Source organism: Cynoglossus semilaevis, chromosome 13, assembly GCF_000523025.1.
Source record: "Cynoglossus semilaevis isolate Cse_v1.0 chromosome 13, Cse_v1.0, whole genome shotgun sequence".
NCBI classification, from domain to species: domain Eukaryota; kingdom Metazoa; phylum Chordata; class Actinopteri; order Pleuronectiformes; family Cynoglossidae; genus Cynoglossus; species Cynoglossus semilaevis.
The window spans coordinates 3,533,299-3,549,086 of NC_024319.1; the positions used below are offsets into that span (position 1 = coordinate 3,533,299).

The 15,788-nt window shown below is 42.8% G+C and overlaps 2 protein-coding genes across 4 annotated transcripts in view; one reads left to right on the forward strand and one right to left on the reverse strand.

Annotated features, from left to right (window-relative positions):
• LOC103388096 (sodium bicarbonate cotransporter 3-like) overlaps nt 1-11,231 on the reverse strand; it is a 17,790-nt gene extending 6,559 nt beyond the window's left edge. Inside the window, exons 1-13 of one of the 3 annotated variants that reach the window (XR_003051538.1) lie at nt 11,079-11,231; nt 6,383-6,464; nt 5,907-6,047; nt 5,683-5,821; nt 5,395-5,555; nt 4,911-5,099; nt 2,989-3,098; nt 2,433-2,590; nt 2,266-2,353; nt 1,722-1,868; nt 1,531-1,637; nt 1,160-1,334; nt 921-1,054 (exon numbers count right to left, since the gene is read on the reverse strand). Coding sequence is in view for 2 of the 3 variants with exons in the window: in XM_008322967.3 (XP_008321189.1) it covers nt 921-1,054; nt 1,160-1,334; nt 1,531-1,637; nt 1,722-1,868; nt 2,266-2,353; nt 2,433-2,590; nt 2,989-3,098; nt 4,911-5,099; nt 5,395-5,555; nt 5,683-5,821; nt 5,907-6,047; nt 6,383-6,464; nt 11,079-11,168 (1,721 nt within the window). In the remaining variant the exon portion in view is untranslated. Of the gene's footprint in view, nt 1-920; nt 1,055-1,159; nt 1,335-1,530; nt 1,638-1,721; nt 1,869-2,265; nt 2,354-2,432; nt 2,591-2,988; nt 3,099-4,910; nt 5,100-5,394; nt 5,556-5,682; nt 5,822-5,906; nt 6,048-6,382; nt 6,465-7,743; nt 7,930-11,078 lie in introns of those variants that run through there. The other 2 variants (XM_008322967.3, XM_008322968.2) reach the window with 2 other exon arrangements.
• A 1,765-nt stretch (nt 11,232-12,996) lies between these two features.
• LOC103388125 (uncharacterized) lies at nt 12,997-15,764 on the forward strand. Its single transcript, XM_008323004.3, has 4 exons — nt 12,997-13,082; nt 13,557-13,624; nt 13,772-14,896; nt 15,200-15,764. Exons 1-4 carry the CDS (start codon nt 13,018-13,020, stop codon nt 15,598-15,600), a joined length of 1,659 nt encoding a protein of 552 aa, XP_008321226.2. The 5' UTR covers nt 12,997-13,017; the 3' UTR covers nt 15,601-15,764.
• The last annotated feature ends 24 nt before the right edge of the window (nt 15,765-15,788 follow it).

Genomic DNA, 15,788 nt, shown 5'->3' on the forward strand with positions numbered 1-15,788 from the left:
AGCATATTAGCTTAGCATTTCCGCAAACTAAAAGTCTAAGTCTGGTCAAAAAATAATGAAATCTGTGTGTGTGTGTGTGTGTGAAGTCGTCAGAGAACAGCTGGAGGCCACAGAGAGGCAGCTGAAGGACATCAGAGGTCGGTCATTTCTAAAACACAAACTGGTAAAAACTGCTGAAAAACGTCTGAAGTAAACGTCTTGTTATTCCACAGACGTACCAAAGGTGGCGTTTGCGGTTTCTCTGGGAGGAAACGGACTCCAGAAGAGCACATCCGGAAACAAAAAACTGGTCTACAAAGACGTGCTGACCAACATCGGGCAGGCGTACAACGTTGAAACCGGTCGGTAACAACAGCAGAACACACGTTGAATTGTTGAATTCGGCCGGTTGTCATTGTCCCTGTTTTTCCACAGGCGTCTTCACGGCACCTGTGCGCGGTGTTTACTACGTCCGCTTCACGGCTAACGCTCCCACCAACTACCCAATGAGCGCCGTTCTCTACAAGAACAACTACTCCATCCAGCTGATTGCTCACGAGCAGACGTCAGGAGAGGGCAGCGACACCGCATCCAACGGCGCCACCTTACTGCTGGAGAGAGGAGACACTCTGTCCATGCAGCTGTGGCACCAGACCCAGATCTGGGACAACAGCAACCACCACAGCACCTTCAGTGGCTTCCTGCTGTTTCCTCTCTGATATTTGATCACTGATGTGACGGCAGCAGAAATAAATGTTGAAAAGATTCTGTGGTTTCCTGTGGATCACAATCCAAACACCTCAAAATAAAAAGAGAGAAAAACTCACTGGTTTTGCTCATCACTACAACTCACCTTCACAGTTTATTTCGTCGCTGCCCCCTGCTGTCTGCTGTGGTGTCATAACATGTGTGAACAAAAAGAGAAACTGTTGCTGACTCACCTGCAGAACTTAAACAGGATCTTCTCGAAGACCAGGACCGGACCAGTGCTGCCCAGGATGGTGAGAGGCTGACCTGCGAACACGGAGTAGGCCACGCCCGTCAGAGACGCCCCGAACAGAGACTCTATGGCACTCTACCAGAGGGAGAGGTGGGGCACACAGAGGAGGGGCGGGGGTTAGAAGGAAAAGTCCAGGTTATGGTATTCCATAGTACACCCAGTGGTCGAATCTCTTCTCACAATGTTGCCTTTGGTGGCTTCTCCCAGGAGACCCCCGAAGGTGATGACGGGGGACATGCAGGCGCAGTACAGGAAGAGGACGGAAGCCAAACACTGGAGGCTAAAAGCATCACGAACATCACTCCATAAGAACGGAACTTTTCTACGGATGTCATTGACCAGACCACCGAAAACCCTGAAACAAGGAGCAGAAATGTGTGATGGGTCATAGTCATATTTGACTAATCTTTAGCCTTAGCCTCCTTATGTTTTGATCCAAATTTTAAAATTTGAGACAAAACGTGACCATTGATCATTAGTTATCTCATTTGACTAATAACTATTTCTAGGATGAGCTACAGTAACATAGACCTTTGAATGACTTCACCCACCGTCCTGTCCGCTGAAGTTCTGGTCCTGGATGACAGTGTTCTGACTCCTTCAGTGTGTCAGAGATGTGGGCGGAGCCATTAGGGACGGACGGCATCTTCCTCTTCTCCTGCAGAGACACCAGGTCAAAGGACGTCAGAGGGTTTTTTTTTAACTCACACCCAGGACTCTGGAGACAAAGATCAGGTCCTACCTGTGAGGGGACACTCTTGGGGGGCTCAATGCGGATGCTTGGATCCCACTCCCCTGGAGGAAGAACCGTCACCTGGTCCAGGAATTCGTCGATCCCTGACAGCAGGTCGTTACGGTCTTTGGCCTTGTAGGCCACGTCATGGAAGATCTACCAAGAAGAAGAGACGTTTGTGGTGACTTTTAATTTTTTACTAATTTCTGTACTGTACAGTAGTTCTATATTTTTTCATTCTTCCAACATATATTCTGTTATATATGCTACAAAAAATATTCCGACATATTCTGTTATATATGCTACAAAAAATGTTTTTTTTTGTGTTAGCTACTTTTCAACATGGGACTTTACAAACTGTTAGCTACTTTTCAACATGGGACTTTATTTGTGTTAATATACTCATGTTTTATACAAACCGCTACTTTTCAACATGGGACTTTGTGAGACGGATTCTAATTTGTTTTAGCTTAGCCGTAGCTAATCGATGGAGGTTAATCGGTTTCTAAATCGGTTAAAGTTTAACTAACTGGATCAGGTTAAAAACTGTCACCTCGTCCGTCATCAGAGTGGCAATGGAGCGTCCAATCTCATGATACTGAGGACCTTTTCCAAACGGACCGAGCAGCAGGAAGAGAAACCTGCAGTGGACAGAGAGCAGAGATGGATCAACAACATTTAGGGTCCTGACCCAGATCTAGATCCTTGTGCGGTTCTGACCTGGTGGGAACAGGAACCTCTGTGAGTCCTGTCAGCAGAACAGCTGGAGACAAACGGACAAAGGCAATGATGGGACGCTGCAGGAAGTCCACCTCACCCACCAGGACATTGGAGGCTTCGGCTCCAGGAGGAATCTTCTTCATGAAGTTCATGTCCACCTGAAACGCCCGAGCAGAGAGTTCATTTCAGGAGTGGCTAGAATTAACTGAGTTAGTTCAACGACAGATTCTCACCTGTCAACCATTTAAGGTTATTATGGTAAAAAGGAAAACGACTAAAAGTTTGATAATTTACTGCAACTTTGGCCCAAAATAAAAACATCTGTAGATGTTAAATTCCGTGAGAAAGGATGGTAGAATGGTGCTAAAAGTCAGCCTGGGACTAGTGGTCTAAAAAAGTAAAGATATAAAATAAAACTTTATCAAAAGTAGAATCTCTTTTCAAATGTAAGACAATAATATGAACATAAAAACAGCTAAGTTGCTTTGCTAATAAAATGTTAGAGAAATAAGCTCAAATGTCCTCTGATATTTTAGCAACACTGCTGCGTTGTTACCTTGCCAAAACCCGGGTTGCTGTTTTCTCTGCTGCCTCCGTTGAGGCGAGTCTCGCTGTTTTTGCCATTGTCCAAACTTCCTGGTGCTGACTGAGGAGACACCAGGAGGCCTGAGGAGAGGAGGAGACAAGGAGACGAGGACAGATTCAACTCCAAGAGTCTTTTGGAACCATTGGGTTAAAAGATGATCTTCATGGGAGAAAAAAAAAACCTTCACAGAGATTAGAGGTTACACACTGAACCACACACAGTTAGATTTAAAATCAAAGTTGGTTTCAAGTACAGTATTGTCATACTCCGTTTAGTGCACTTTGAGCGCCCCCTGCTGCTAAAACCAGGAGAGGTTGGCTCTAAGTGGATCTAAAAATCACTGAGTTTCTCTGTGGACTTTGGTCTGAGTAGAGTTTTACAGACTCCTTTTTCTCTGGTTGTTCGACTCTAACAGTCAGATTACTGAGGTCAACATGTGGTGCAGCGGTTATAAACCTTTTATAAACCTTTTATAAACCTTAAAATTCTAAACTGTGATTTTCTGCTCGGGTCTCTGCTGCAGCCTTGTTTGACTGAGGACCAACCTCTCTGTGTCAGACAGCTGGGAATTAGGGAAGGAGGCAGAGGATGAAAGGAAAGGACAAAAGCAAGAAAAAGAAAAGTGAGATGAAGGTCAGAAAAAGGGAGAAGTATGACGGGAGGAGAAGAGAGATCACGGTTCCTGAGGAGTTAAAACTCGAACCTGAACATGTTTTCTCTTCAGTCGTTTCCTGTTTGTTCTGATTGTTCCGTCTCATCAGCAGCTGAACAGTAACTTATTCACACCAAACCTTATTTGAGAGTTAAATATTTGTCCACTCAGCAAAACAGTGTTAGGATTGACAGGAACTGAAGACTCCAGTGTTAGACACAGAGGGACCCATGCGGAACTTTGCCTGAACTGTGCGGAAACTGCAGCTCATGATCTCCCTGCTCCTGCTGCTGCTCCTCCTCCTCCTCCTCCTCAGGAATCCTGCCCCACAACTCCCCTGGTGATGAGCATCTTCGCTGGGAGAGAGGGGCGTGCGGGGTAAGATGAGCAGCAGGGAGCGGGAGGCCTGGTGGACAGGGCTCAGACAGGTGGCGTCCAAAGATGTGGTGGTGTTGGTGGTGGTGGAGGAGGGGGGGGTCGTAGAGAGGGAGGGAAGAGCGACGGAGGACAGAGAGACGGGAGGTGAAGGGAGAGGAGCTGGAGTGGCCCTCCCCTGGAGGAGGAGGAGAAGAAGAAGAAGAAGAGAGGTGAAGAAGAAATGATATATGATAATAGAGGGAAAACAGCAGATGATGTCACAGATGACATCACCAAGACTCACCGGTGACTTCTCCGTACCAAAGTCACCGAGTGTGTGTTTTTACACTTCCTGTGATTAACTCCCTGACTCAGCAGCTGCTCACTAACTCACTGACTAAGAATCTGATTATTAACTCAGCAGCAGTGTCAGTGCTGACTCCACAACAGACAGAAACAGACATAAGCTTCATTTATTATTAACTATTACACTCACCAACCCTCCACTTCCTGTTTTGATCGGACTATTTCCTGTTGCTCAATGTGCTTAGAGTCAAAAGTGAATCTGTGTGCAGCTGAAGACAAACTGCAACAATTCAAAAGCTGCAAATACTTGGTTCTTATCTAAAATAATTTATCCTGAAGTACGTTTTTTAATCACACGTGCAGCCCTGAAAGCGCAGAAACACACGGAAACAGCAGGTGGCGCAGGAGGCAGATTCTCGATGTCTTGTCACTCTGTTCCCTCAACCAATGAGAAGCAAAGAAGAGAAACTGGAGACAAAATAGAACCAGCGCCACCTGAGGAGACTCAGGGCAGCCTGGAGACCATGACGGTTTGTAAAGAGTGAGTTCCAGAATGACAAGAGCGCCACCGTCTCACCGTTACGCTCCAGCAGGTGAGGGTCCGAATATTTCTTGCCTATGTCGGCGAAGGAGCGCACCAGTGGGATTCGGTTACTGAGCTTCTTCTCGTTCTGGTGGTGGTGACGTCGTAACATGGCCTCCTTCACCTTTTCCTGAAGATCGTCCTCCAGTTGACCGGAGGCCAGCATGCTGTCTATCACCATGTCTGCACCACAGCGCCACCCAGGAAGAAACAAATATAGCATTAAAAGGGAAAAAAATGTAACTTTCTTAACTTTCCTGTGCTAGCGTTTAGCCATTTCTACGTTTAACTACTGAAATTTCCTGTGCTAGCATTTAGCCATTTCTACGTTTAACTACTGAATATTCCTTTAACGTGGCAGATGATTGATGTCTGATGCAGACGTATCTAGAATTTACAGAAAAAAATTAAAGTTTGATGTATTGTTTGCTCAGGCTGTCTCCTACTTTCTTTTGCCACTAGGGGCAGCGGTACGCACCTGCTATCTCCTCGATGCTGTTAGCTCTCATGTCGAGGAGCACGGTGCCGTTCAGTATACAGGAGCGAAGCTCAAACAAACTGTGCAGTGACAGTGTGGCCACGTAAGGTTTACTCCAACGCTCGCCGCCATCCTCCACATCTTCCTCAAACTTCAGCCACCTGGGGGCATTGTTCAACAATAAAAAAAAGTCACAAAAAGACAAACAAAATCCTGAAATTATAAACGTTTACAGGTTTATCTCCAGGTTTCTTTGTGTATAGGTGTAATGAGGGGGTGTGTCCTGACCTGGCCATCTCCTTCCACTCCTGGACGTCTCCGTCCTTGAAGGCCAGCTCATCCAGCTCCGTGAACAGGTCATGGGGAATGTGCTCCTCGTCATCATCTTCTGTTCCCAGGATGAACTGGACCCTTTGAGACGGAGTGTCTGCAGAAAACAGACAAAGCTGCACACGTCACGTGACCCGCGTCTTTCACACCTGGGCTACATGTGAAGAGGAGCGGCGTCGCACCGTTTGTGGGAGAGTCGCGGCCATCCTCCTGGTAGGTATAGTCCCGCCTCTTCCGGTGATGTCTGTGTCCTCTGTGTCGGTGACGTCTTCGACTCTGTCGACCAAGAGGGACGTGGACTCCGACGTACACGGCCCTGTGACCTGGACAAACATTCAGAGATCACCAGCACGAGTTACTTAAGTCGGTTTATGATAAGACTCATCAACGACCAACATCGTTTTTTTTTGTCAAGTAGAAAGGTCAAACATTGTTTCCGAAACAGGAAAAAAAATGTATAGCCAAAAAAAAAAAAAAACTGCAAAAATAAAAACTACCTAAATGTTTGTTCACCAACACGGAGCTAAAAACAGTACCTCGAGGGTTAATAGTTTAGCTAAAGTAGGCCTCCAACTGGACCGTGTGAGAAAAAAATCTAAAATTGTCACAGAGTTCATCCAAACTGTCAGATGTGTGTGTGTGAGTGTGTGTGACTTACTCTCCAGTTCCTCTTTTTCAAAGTTAGTGTGGAGGGTGGAGCTGGTCTTCCCCTGGTCTAACACTGCTTCTTCATCATGGCCCTAAAACAAACAAAGAAAGAAATAAACAAACAAACACAAAACTTATTCTGATTTTTTTTTTTATTTCCTTGTCAGGTTCCAATAGTAAAACGTTTCACTAGTCACATCATCATCAGTGATTTTTTTTTAACCTCATTGTCATTGTTTACTACTGTCTGATTCTCCTCCTCCTCCTCCTCCTCCTGATCATCATCCAGACACGTGGACTGCAGGCAGGACAGCTGACGTGCTCTCAAACATAACTGCTAGCTTAACCTTAGAGTAAAGCTCTCCATCCACATGTGACCTGGTTATAGCCCAGCGCAGCTCTAACCAGTGTCAGATTAACAGCCAGGTTAAAAATACTGATCATTAATGAAGGCTACAAATAACTTCCTCTGCAGGAATGTGACGGTGGCTCCGACTCCAGATCTGTTTTCAGAAACTGTAGAAGTGAATGTCTCACAAGTGAAGACTCTTCACGCGGACCTTTACACACACGCACACGTTACATTGATTTTAAGGATAATTAAGTGACTTCACATATGATGAAAACCTTTGTTAAGCATTAATTCCTCCTGAACTGTAGGGTAAGGTTAGGTTCAATTTATTTAGTTCATTTTATTCATATTTTTATTTAACTATAAATTTTATAAAGATGTTTCTCCGCTGAGATGGTAAAATAAATGTATAAAAAACTCTGGACTGAAATGTTGCATGTATTTACTGATGCTTTAGACGTGTCTGATATAAAAGAAAATGAGATTTTCTGATGAAACCTGGGTCAAATTGGGTTTTAACTGGGTTAAAATCTTAACAGTTGTAAAAACAGTATGTAAAACTTTTCAAAATATTTGAATTAAATGCGAGTGCGACAGGAAATTGTGAAAAAAAGGGAGACGTAAATGTGACAAAAGATTAATAATAAATATAAAATGAAGATTAATAAAAATAACAAATATATAAAACATGAATGAAAAGCATATAAGCATAATACTTAACGTGACTTAAATAAGATTTGTTTTTAAATAGAATACATTTGAATCTTCCAAATATTCAAAAATAAAGTGAAATAATATTTACATAAATAATAACATTTAATCACTTTGTGAGATCAACAACAGACGCTGAAACTTTAACAGTCGGTTCATGATCTATGTCTGTTCTCCTGTCAACACTGAGTGCAGGTTTTCAGCCGTTATATTGTCAGAAATGATGAGAATAAGTCAACAAATTTACTGGAGCGGTAATGGTCAGAAAAACATGGTCTGCTCTGAAAGATCTGAGCTCAGATACGTACCAGCGACAGGGCTCGAGCTACTCTCTTACTCGCTATATCTCCCCAAAAATCTGCCATGGTCCCTGCTGCTGCTGCACAGCAGCTGAAAAACAGACTCAGAAAATAAAGAAAAAAACAGCAGCTGCTCAAAACAAACTCTCAGTGAGTAAATACACACTGTTACTGCTGCTGCTCCGAGCACCAGTCTGACAAGAGCACGCACACACACACACACGGGAGGGGGGGGGGGTGTGACGCCACACACACACACACACTGGAGAGGTGGGAGCTGTGACGGACCAATCACAGACAGGCCTGGAAGGAAGCATATTTGAAGCTAACAGTCAGTGGCTTCCAAATTGGAAAAATTAAACTTTACTTCAATAAATTGACTACGTTAAAGTCGAAGAAAAGAAAAACATATCAAGTAATCAAAACTGAAAACAGTCAGTTCAGCGATACAATTAATTAATGGAGTAATGAAAAGGTTATCAAAGCTGTAAACAGTCAGTTCAGCGATACTGTAGGTAGAGATTCACCCAATTAATTAATGGAGTAATGAAAAGGTGCTTCTGCAAAAATCAATAATTAGTAAATTATATAGCAAAGAAAACTAAAGATGTTGACTATTATAAATGAAAATTTAGCTAAAGGGTAACCCAGGAAAAGAAAGAAAATATCAAAATATCTTAAATCTTTCCAAGGAAAAGCTACATTAAAATGGACATTATAGGAAACCAGCTGAACAAGTTAGCAAAATTATTATTTAAATACGTTTAAAAAGGCTTAAAACTTAACCCTGTAATGGCTTCATTTTAAAAACTTGCTCAGCAAGCAAAAAATAGCAAAAATACAAGTATAAAAACTGACTAATAGTTAGTCAGGGGTTAGTAAAATAACATCAAAAAAGTTAAATATTTGTCCTTTTGTTTCATGGAGATAAAGGGCTTAAATGTGTTGTTTTTTTTAAACTTGACTCACAGTTCGAATGATCTCGTCTTCCATCACTGCTGCGTCAGTCTTTGACTCAAGTTTCTTATTATTTAATATTGTTATTGTGTTCAACAGTTTTCAGCTAAGACTTTGTTTGACTTTGGTGACATGTTGGGAACTGAAACCATGTGACAAAGGTGTCTTTGTTTGACACCTGGATTATTTTAATCCCCCTCAGACTCAGGCAAACATTTCCAATTTAATCTGCTTCAAAATTCACTCTGACTCTTTGCGATCTCTCTACTCCAACACTTCCAAAGCTGCTCTCTGAAACTCTGACCTCACTGTTAAAGCTCTGGAGGTGAAGATCATGATGGGTGTCGTCATGATCTTCGTCACCATCATCTTCAACAGGATGCTGGAGGACCACAGACCTCTCAGAGAAAGACCACCACACCGGCTGTCTCAGACTCTGAGGTCAACATCCACAAACAAAAACTGAGAACAGCGTCAGATATGTTCACCCAGGATGTGAGCATCACCTTCTGCTAGAACCCATCTGACTCAGCAGCGAGACCACAGTCCACAGAAAGAATAAAACATTTTCACTCACAGAGACACATGATAAAAATGAAGGATTTAACAAACTAACTGTCTCTGTATTTCAGACTAGCTGTTACTGTAGGGGGCGCTCACAGCACACGGTGCTGACTGTGGACACACACACACAGACAGTGTCAGAACACTCTCTTCTTTATGTTCTTCTTCTTCTTCTTCTTCTTCTTGTGCCGTTTCCCTGCAGACAGACAGGATGTGGTGGAAACGTCCTCCTGAGACTCAGCTGACGTCAACTCTAACCTCCAGAGACGCCGATGCTGCCACAGTGCTAACATTTAACACCACTCACGCTCACACTGATACTCTGTGTCTGTCAGAGTCTTTGCGTTTTGAACTCCTCCCACACCATGTCTCTACAGTTACACTTCACAACAACGCTAACGCTCAGTTACATTCTGGCCTTTTCTCTCCTACTTTAACCCATAGTTTGGCTAAAATAGCATAACTAAATTCACAGCATAGTTCATTTGTACTGTTAGCTTAGTTACAGCAATCCTAGTCTAGAAACTGAACAACTTTTACTTGTTTTATTGTAATCAGGGCACAAACTTTAAACAGTCCTCCTGCGTCTATTACTAAGCTAACGTTTAGGTATTAGTGGCTAACGTTCAGTATAAAAATGTTATTTTTGGCTAAAATGTTATGTGGCGAACATTCAGTATAAAAAAAATGTTATTTTTGGCTAAAATGTTACAATTTCCTTTATATTTTGTCAAACTTTTCTAAATCTTTTCTAAATCTTTGTTTTCTCAAAGATTGAGTAAACTTTAGGTTTGACTATTTGACACAACAACATAATGGACGACAACAACTACGGTTCAGTTTGATGTTATAGTTTAAGTTAAGTATAAATCATATGTTTAGCATGTTGTTTACCTACTTCTAAGTTGACTTTTAGCTATTACTGAGACAGGCTAATGACTTTAACCTTTTTTTTTAATACATTAAATGACTTTGAACAAAAGAATGGCTAAATTCTAGCAACATAACCTTAAGTTAGCTCCAAGCGTTTCTTTTTACAGTTTGTCTAACCAAATATTACAGCGTTTATTTAACCCATACGAGTGTTTCCTTGACAACACGCAGATGTGAAGTAGGCCATTTTGAGGGTGGGTAACTCCGGGTCTATTTCATCTTTATGAACGCCCCTGGGTGTCTCTGCTTCAGACAAACCCTATTCATTCAAATTTAGTTACTTCTGCTCACAGCTCATCAAAACCAAAATGCACGGCCACTTACCTTAAACAAACAGTGACTTTAAGTAACTATATTTGTGTCATTCTGATCTCTTTTTTTTCAGGCGGCGCGGGTATAAAAAGCCATGAACAGGAGTATTGTATAGGAAGGAAAATGCAGTACTATATGAATCTAATACAAGCCGAACGATGAAACGTGTCACCACGAGCACATAACATCTTCACTCTGATGTTATGACCTTTTAGCTGGTGAAAACGGTTTCCCGAACGGTGAATCGCTCATTTTCACAAACAGGTTTCGTAAAAGTTTCCTTCTTAGGACGAGCAACGTATCATCACTTTTCTTCCTGACCAGCTGCTCTTTCGGATGCTAACCAACAGGAAGCTTCTAAAACTTTCTCCGCCGACCTTTTCAGCCCGCTATGAACCGCACATCTTTTTTTCAGAACCGTCACGGAGACCGGACAGAACCGCCGATTCTACTCGTGCTCAAACACGAGTCCGTGGCAGCGCGTGGTTCGTCAGCCCCGCGCGTAAACAGCGGGAAAAAAAGAATAAATTGAGAAAGAATTAAAGCGAAAAGAATCAAACAAATGCGAGAGAACTCACAGAAGGGAGCAGAGGTCTCATCTGCTGCCCGTGCTCTTCCTCCTCCATGTTCCTCTGCTCTCTTCTCATGTTCTGATGATTCTGGTTCATCAACTCAACTGCTTTCTGCGCGTCCACGAGGAGCCGTGCTCGTTCACGACCAGTCTGCCCTGATCCAGGAAACCGCTTTATTGAAATCGCTCTCGTCAATGTTCTTCAGCTCAAAGCTAATTTCTAGATATTTACAGCCGACGTTTCTGGTTTTGTCTTTTGTAGTCAATTTAGTAGCACTGTTACGACTCTTACCTGTAGTTTGTCGAAATTTTATGTTCTTTCTTTAAACATTTGATTATTTATTCCCTGCTCACCAAAAACAAAAAACAAAAACATAAGTTCTTCTCTTCTTTCGACAATAAGTTTGGTTAGTTTTGTTTAACCTGCCAACATTCTAGTTAACATTCTTTCTCTGTTTACCAATGTAGCTTTCTTTTGGTTTGTCATTTTTACCCGTTTTCACGTTATGGCTACAACTTATAGCTTGTTATTAACCACTTTTTTATTTGTTTGTTTGTCTATTTTACCATCTTACCTTTTGCCTCTCAGCTGACTGTAATGTTCATTCTTTCATGAACTGAACTAATTACCATGTTTGCCTTATGTGGGCTAGCACGTAGCTATTATAAATTATATTCACAATAGAAGGAAGTTTAATAAATGTGTACGACTGAAAGCTATGACGTGGATGTTAAACGTCACCTTCGCTTCACCTTTGGCTGAACCTCAGCCCCTCTCCTCTATTCATTTTTTTTTTCAGTTTTGTTTTATGTATAAAAAATGTTCAACAGTTATTGCTTTACCGCTCAGTTCAATTGTTATTAGGCAGAAAGGCAGGAAGTGGGGCAAATAAAAACTACAGAAACTACATTGTTAATAAAATGAAAAGAGGAAATGGAAGGAGAAAGTGTTCATTTTCCCTCATAGTCTTTGATAAAGTCGTCGTGTCCCTGACGTGTTTAATGACCAAATACTGTTGAAAAGACATTAAACATGTTAAACCAGATTCTATTTTGTCACAAGATTGTTGTGTGGTGTAATAAGCAGATCAAACAACAGGGGACTTGGGTTTCCACAGCTCCAATAGCCGACAGAAAAACGCTTCATAATTCTTTATATCTATGTAGTGCCCCCCTGTGGCCAACTTGATAAGGACACGAATTACACCAGAATGTTTGAATTGAAACCCTTATCTTTTTTCATTTTTATTTTCAGAATCAGACATATGTAATTTTACTCAGGTTTAATGGTGTATCACGTGACTTATAATAATAATATTAATAATAACAATAATGTCTATTATTATTTTATTATTATTGTTGTTGTTGTTTCTACTACGACTACTATTATTAAAAATAATGACATTGACTTTAGATTCAATCATCAATCATCGTTCTTCTGAGGCGATGAGGTCAGTGTCAGTGCAGCTGAGAGTCATTTGACTTTCAAAGTGAAAGAAAAAAAAAAACTCCCAGCAGCTCACCTAAACACATGACTGTATGCTCTCTGCTATTACAATTTTTGACCTGTTCTTCAAATGAATTAATGAAATTTTCATCTAATAAAACCAAGGACCTTCTCTCTTCACTGTGACGTTGTGCTCAAAGTTGAGTGAAAATCTTAATCAGTTCCTCTGCTTTGTGAAAACAGTTCCACCTTGCCTACTGATCAGTGGAACTAAACAGTCCCTAGCGTATCCGATGGACTTCCTGTCAAACATTATGTTGGTCCCTAGCGTATCTGATGGACTTCCTGTCAAACATTATGTTGAATGCAGTTCTATAAAAACGGTTCTGTTTGTCAACCTTTTTTTTTTAAGAAGTTTTAGGCTTAAAAAGAAAAGGGAGACGGGGACAGGAGACGGACTTCATGCAAACGTCTTCAGTCGACTTCATTTGACTAACAAATGTTGTCTCATAAAAGAAGCCAAAGAGACGCAGTGAAGGGACAGAAGAAAAGAAGAACGAGTAGGTAAGATTCTTACTTATTTTTGTTGTTGAATATTTTCCTCAGTCGTTGGAGATCGTTTTAATAGTTTTTATTTCTAATTCTAAATCATTTCCTGTTTCTCTGATGTTCACGTATCTCACCAATTAATGTGGCAATCGTTGTTTGTCACACATGCGTCTGTCACTAATCGAATGGAAACATTTCAGAATCCTCTTCAGTTGAATTAAAATGACATTTAAGTGTGCTCGAAATCAGCTTTGTTGTTAAAGTTTGACTCATTAATTCCCAATTTATGCATAAACACCACACAAACACAACAAACAAGTCATGCACACACACACAAAAGTCAGAAATATTACAAATGATCTATCACCAAAAACGAAGGTCAAATGTCAGCGGTTTGATTCCAGCAGCAGCTGAACAACTTTATCATAAAAAATAGAAAAATAAGTGTGTTGAACCTGACACCAGACTGACTCCACCTTCTTCTTCCAGGCGAATCGTTGGTGTCGATATGGTTCCCTTGCTCCTTCACATCCTGTTGGTGGCGACTCTGAGCTCAGGTGAACCGAACACAAACAGAAGACAGACACGGGGCGGCGGGAGCCACTCTGAACCTTCTAGACTTCACCTTGAAGTCTAGAAGGTTCAGAGTTACTTTTCGGTAGGCCTTGTTTTATTGGTTAATCTGGTTCTGCTTTTTCTCCCAGATTGTTCTGCCATCACCCACACGGGGCGTAGGTTTGTTGTTGCATTTCCCGAGAACATTGCCTTCTATCACCCAGTTCCACCTGACAACCGTATCCAGATCACAGCCATAAAGGATGCCACCATCACCATTGAAATGAGGTACTACACTGACATAACTGAGAGCCTGAGCGCTGGGCAGTTCAAGGAGTACTCCATGAACATTGATATGGAGCTGAGCAAAACTCCATCCTTCAAAATGGCGATGGTCAAAAGCAGCGATCTGATCACTGTCAACGCCCTCAGCCTCAGAAGCAGCAGCCTACAGTTGGCGCTGGTTTTACCAGTTCACGAACTGGGAACAAAATACATGATCCCACAAGTGCCTCACATCCCCGGAACCACCGACATCATGTCCATGGCGGTGACAGAGAGAAGACCATTCAAGCTGGTCATTGTCAGTGCTCAGGAGCGGACCACGGTGACCATTAAAGGCTTAGAAACTACAGTATATCAGCTTGAACCTGAGGCCGTGGGCCAGGTGCTGGTCACACAGGAGAACCAGGGTGGAGTTCTGATGTCTGACCAGCCGGTGGCCGTGCTCTTCTCTCACTCATGTGCCATCAGGGACGGCTGTTCCTGTGGGATGCTGCAGACGTTACTGTTACCCGCCAAAAACGACAGCTTCCCCTTCCTCGTCCCCCCTGCTCTGGCCAACGGTACTGTTGGGGAAACATTTATTTTATCCGGTGCAACCTCCAACACTCCGTCTCCTTATGTACCAGAAACACCATGGCTGGACGGATACGATGCGGCTGTCCTCTACAGACCCGGCTTCCTTCTGAGCCTGGTCCCACAGACGGACCTCGCCTCCTGCTTTATAATCAACAGCATTCAAAACATGGAGAACGAGATGGTGATGGTGGTCCACAAGAATCACACTGAAAGAGTTCGCCATGGAAACGCTGCTCTAGTAGATCCAAACTGGCAGCAGCTGACAGGGACGGACTACATGTGGGCAGCAGTGAGTGCACAGCCAAACAGGAACGTGGTGTGGCACCAATCCTCCAAAATGATCCTCTACTTTCTAGGACATTCCAACACCTCTTCATTTGGAGTTCCAGCAACCATCATCAGCAGAATTCCAGGTAAAGAACCGAGGTCCAACTTGAAAGATGTGGAAACATGGTGGAGCAATTTTACATAAAACTGACAGAAACAGTTCCTGGTACAATCTAGATTCACTGTGGATATGAAACTGTTATTCTTTTTAAAATGAAAACTTGTTCAATTTTTTTTAAGTAAAGGTTCAGTAACTGAGCTGCAGGTTGGCCCGGAGCTCATGGTCACTTCCTGCAGTTCCTCCCTGTACAGGAAGTACTTGATCATGTGACCAGTGACTTTGTTTTAATCACCAGTAACTTCAGCGTCTCTCTCCCTCTGACCCTCAGACTTCAGGGGCTGCGTCCTGGTTCCAGAGCGTTTACTCCTAGGAGATGTTGCCCACAGTTGGGCCGCGTCCGTTCAGTTCTGTCGAAAAGAGGGTCTGGATCTGGTCAGCTTCTCCAAGTCTGAAGAAGTGCCACACATCTACTCCATTATAAAGAAGGCGATGAACGGCAGTGAAGACGACGTGTGGATCGGCCTGCGCCGCCGCTCTCAGACTGGCGAATGGTACTGGCTGAACCAGGAACCCGTCGCTCAGACCAACTGGGCCCAGGGCGAACCCGGAGAAATGAACGAGGGCCAGTGCACCATCATGAGTCTGAGCTCGTTCAGATGGAGAGATGAGGAGTGCTGTCAATCTGCACGCCCTGTGTGCTACAAGAGACCAGAGTTCTTCCCTGTGTAGTCCGATAGTCCAGCACACTGGTCCAGACATCCACAAACCAGGGACGTCTGACGATATTGGCCCACCGATATCATCGGCATGATATTAGCATAATTATGTCATATCTGTAAGAATCGTTATCGGTTTTTCCTCTGACAATAAAAACCCTATAACGCAGTGCCTGGGTTTCACCACATGATGGAAGAAGG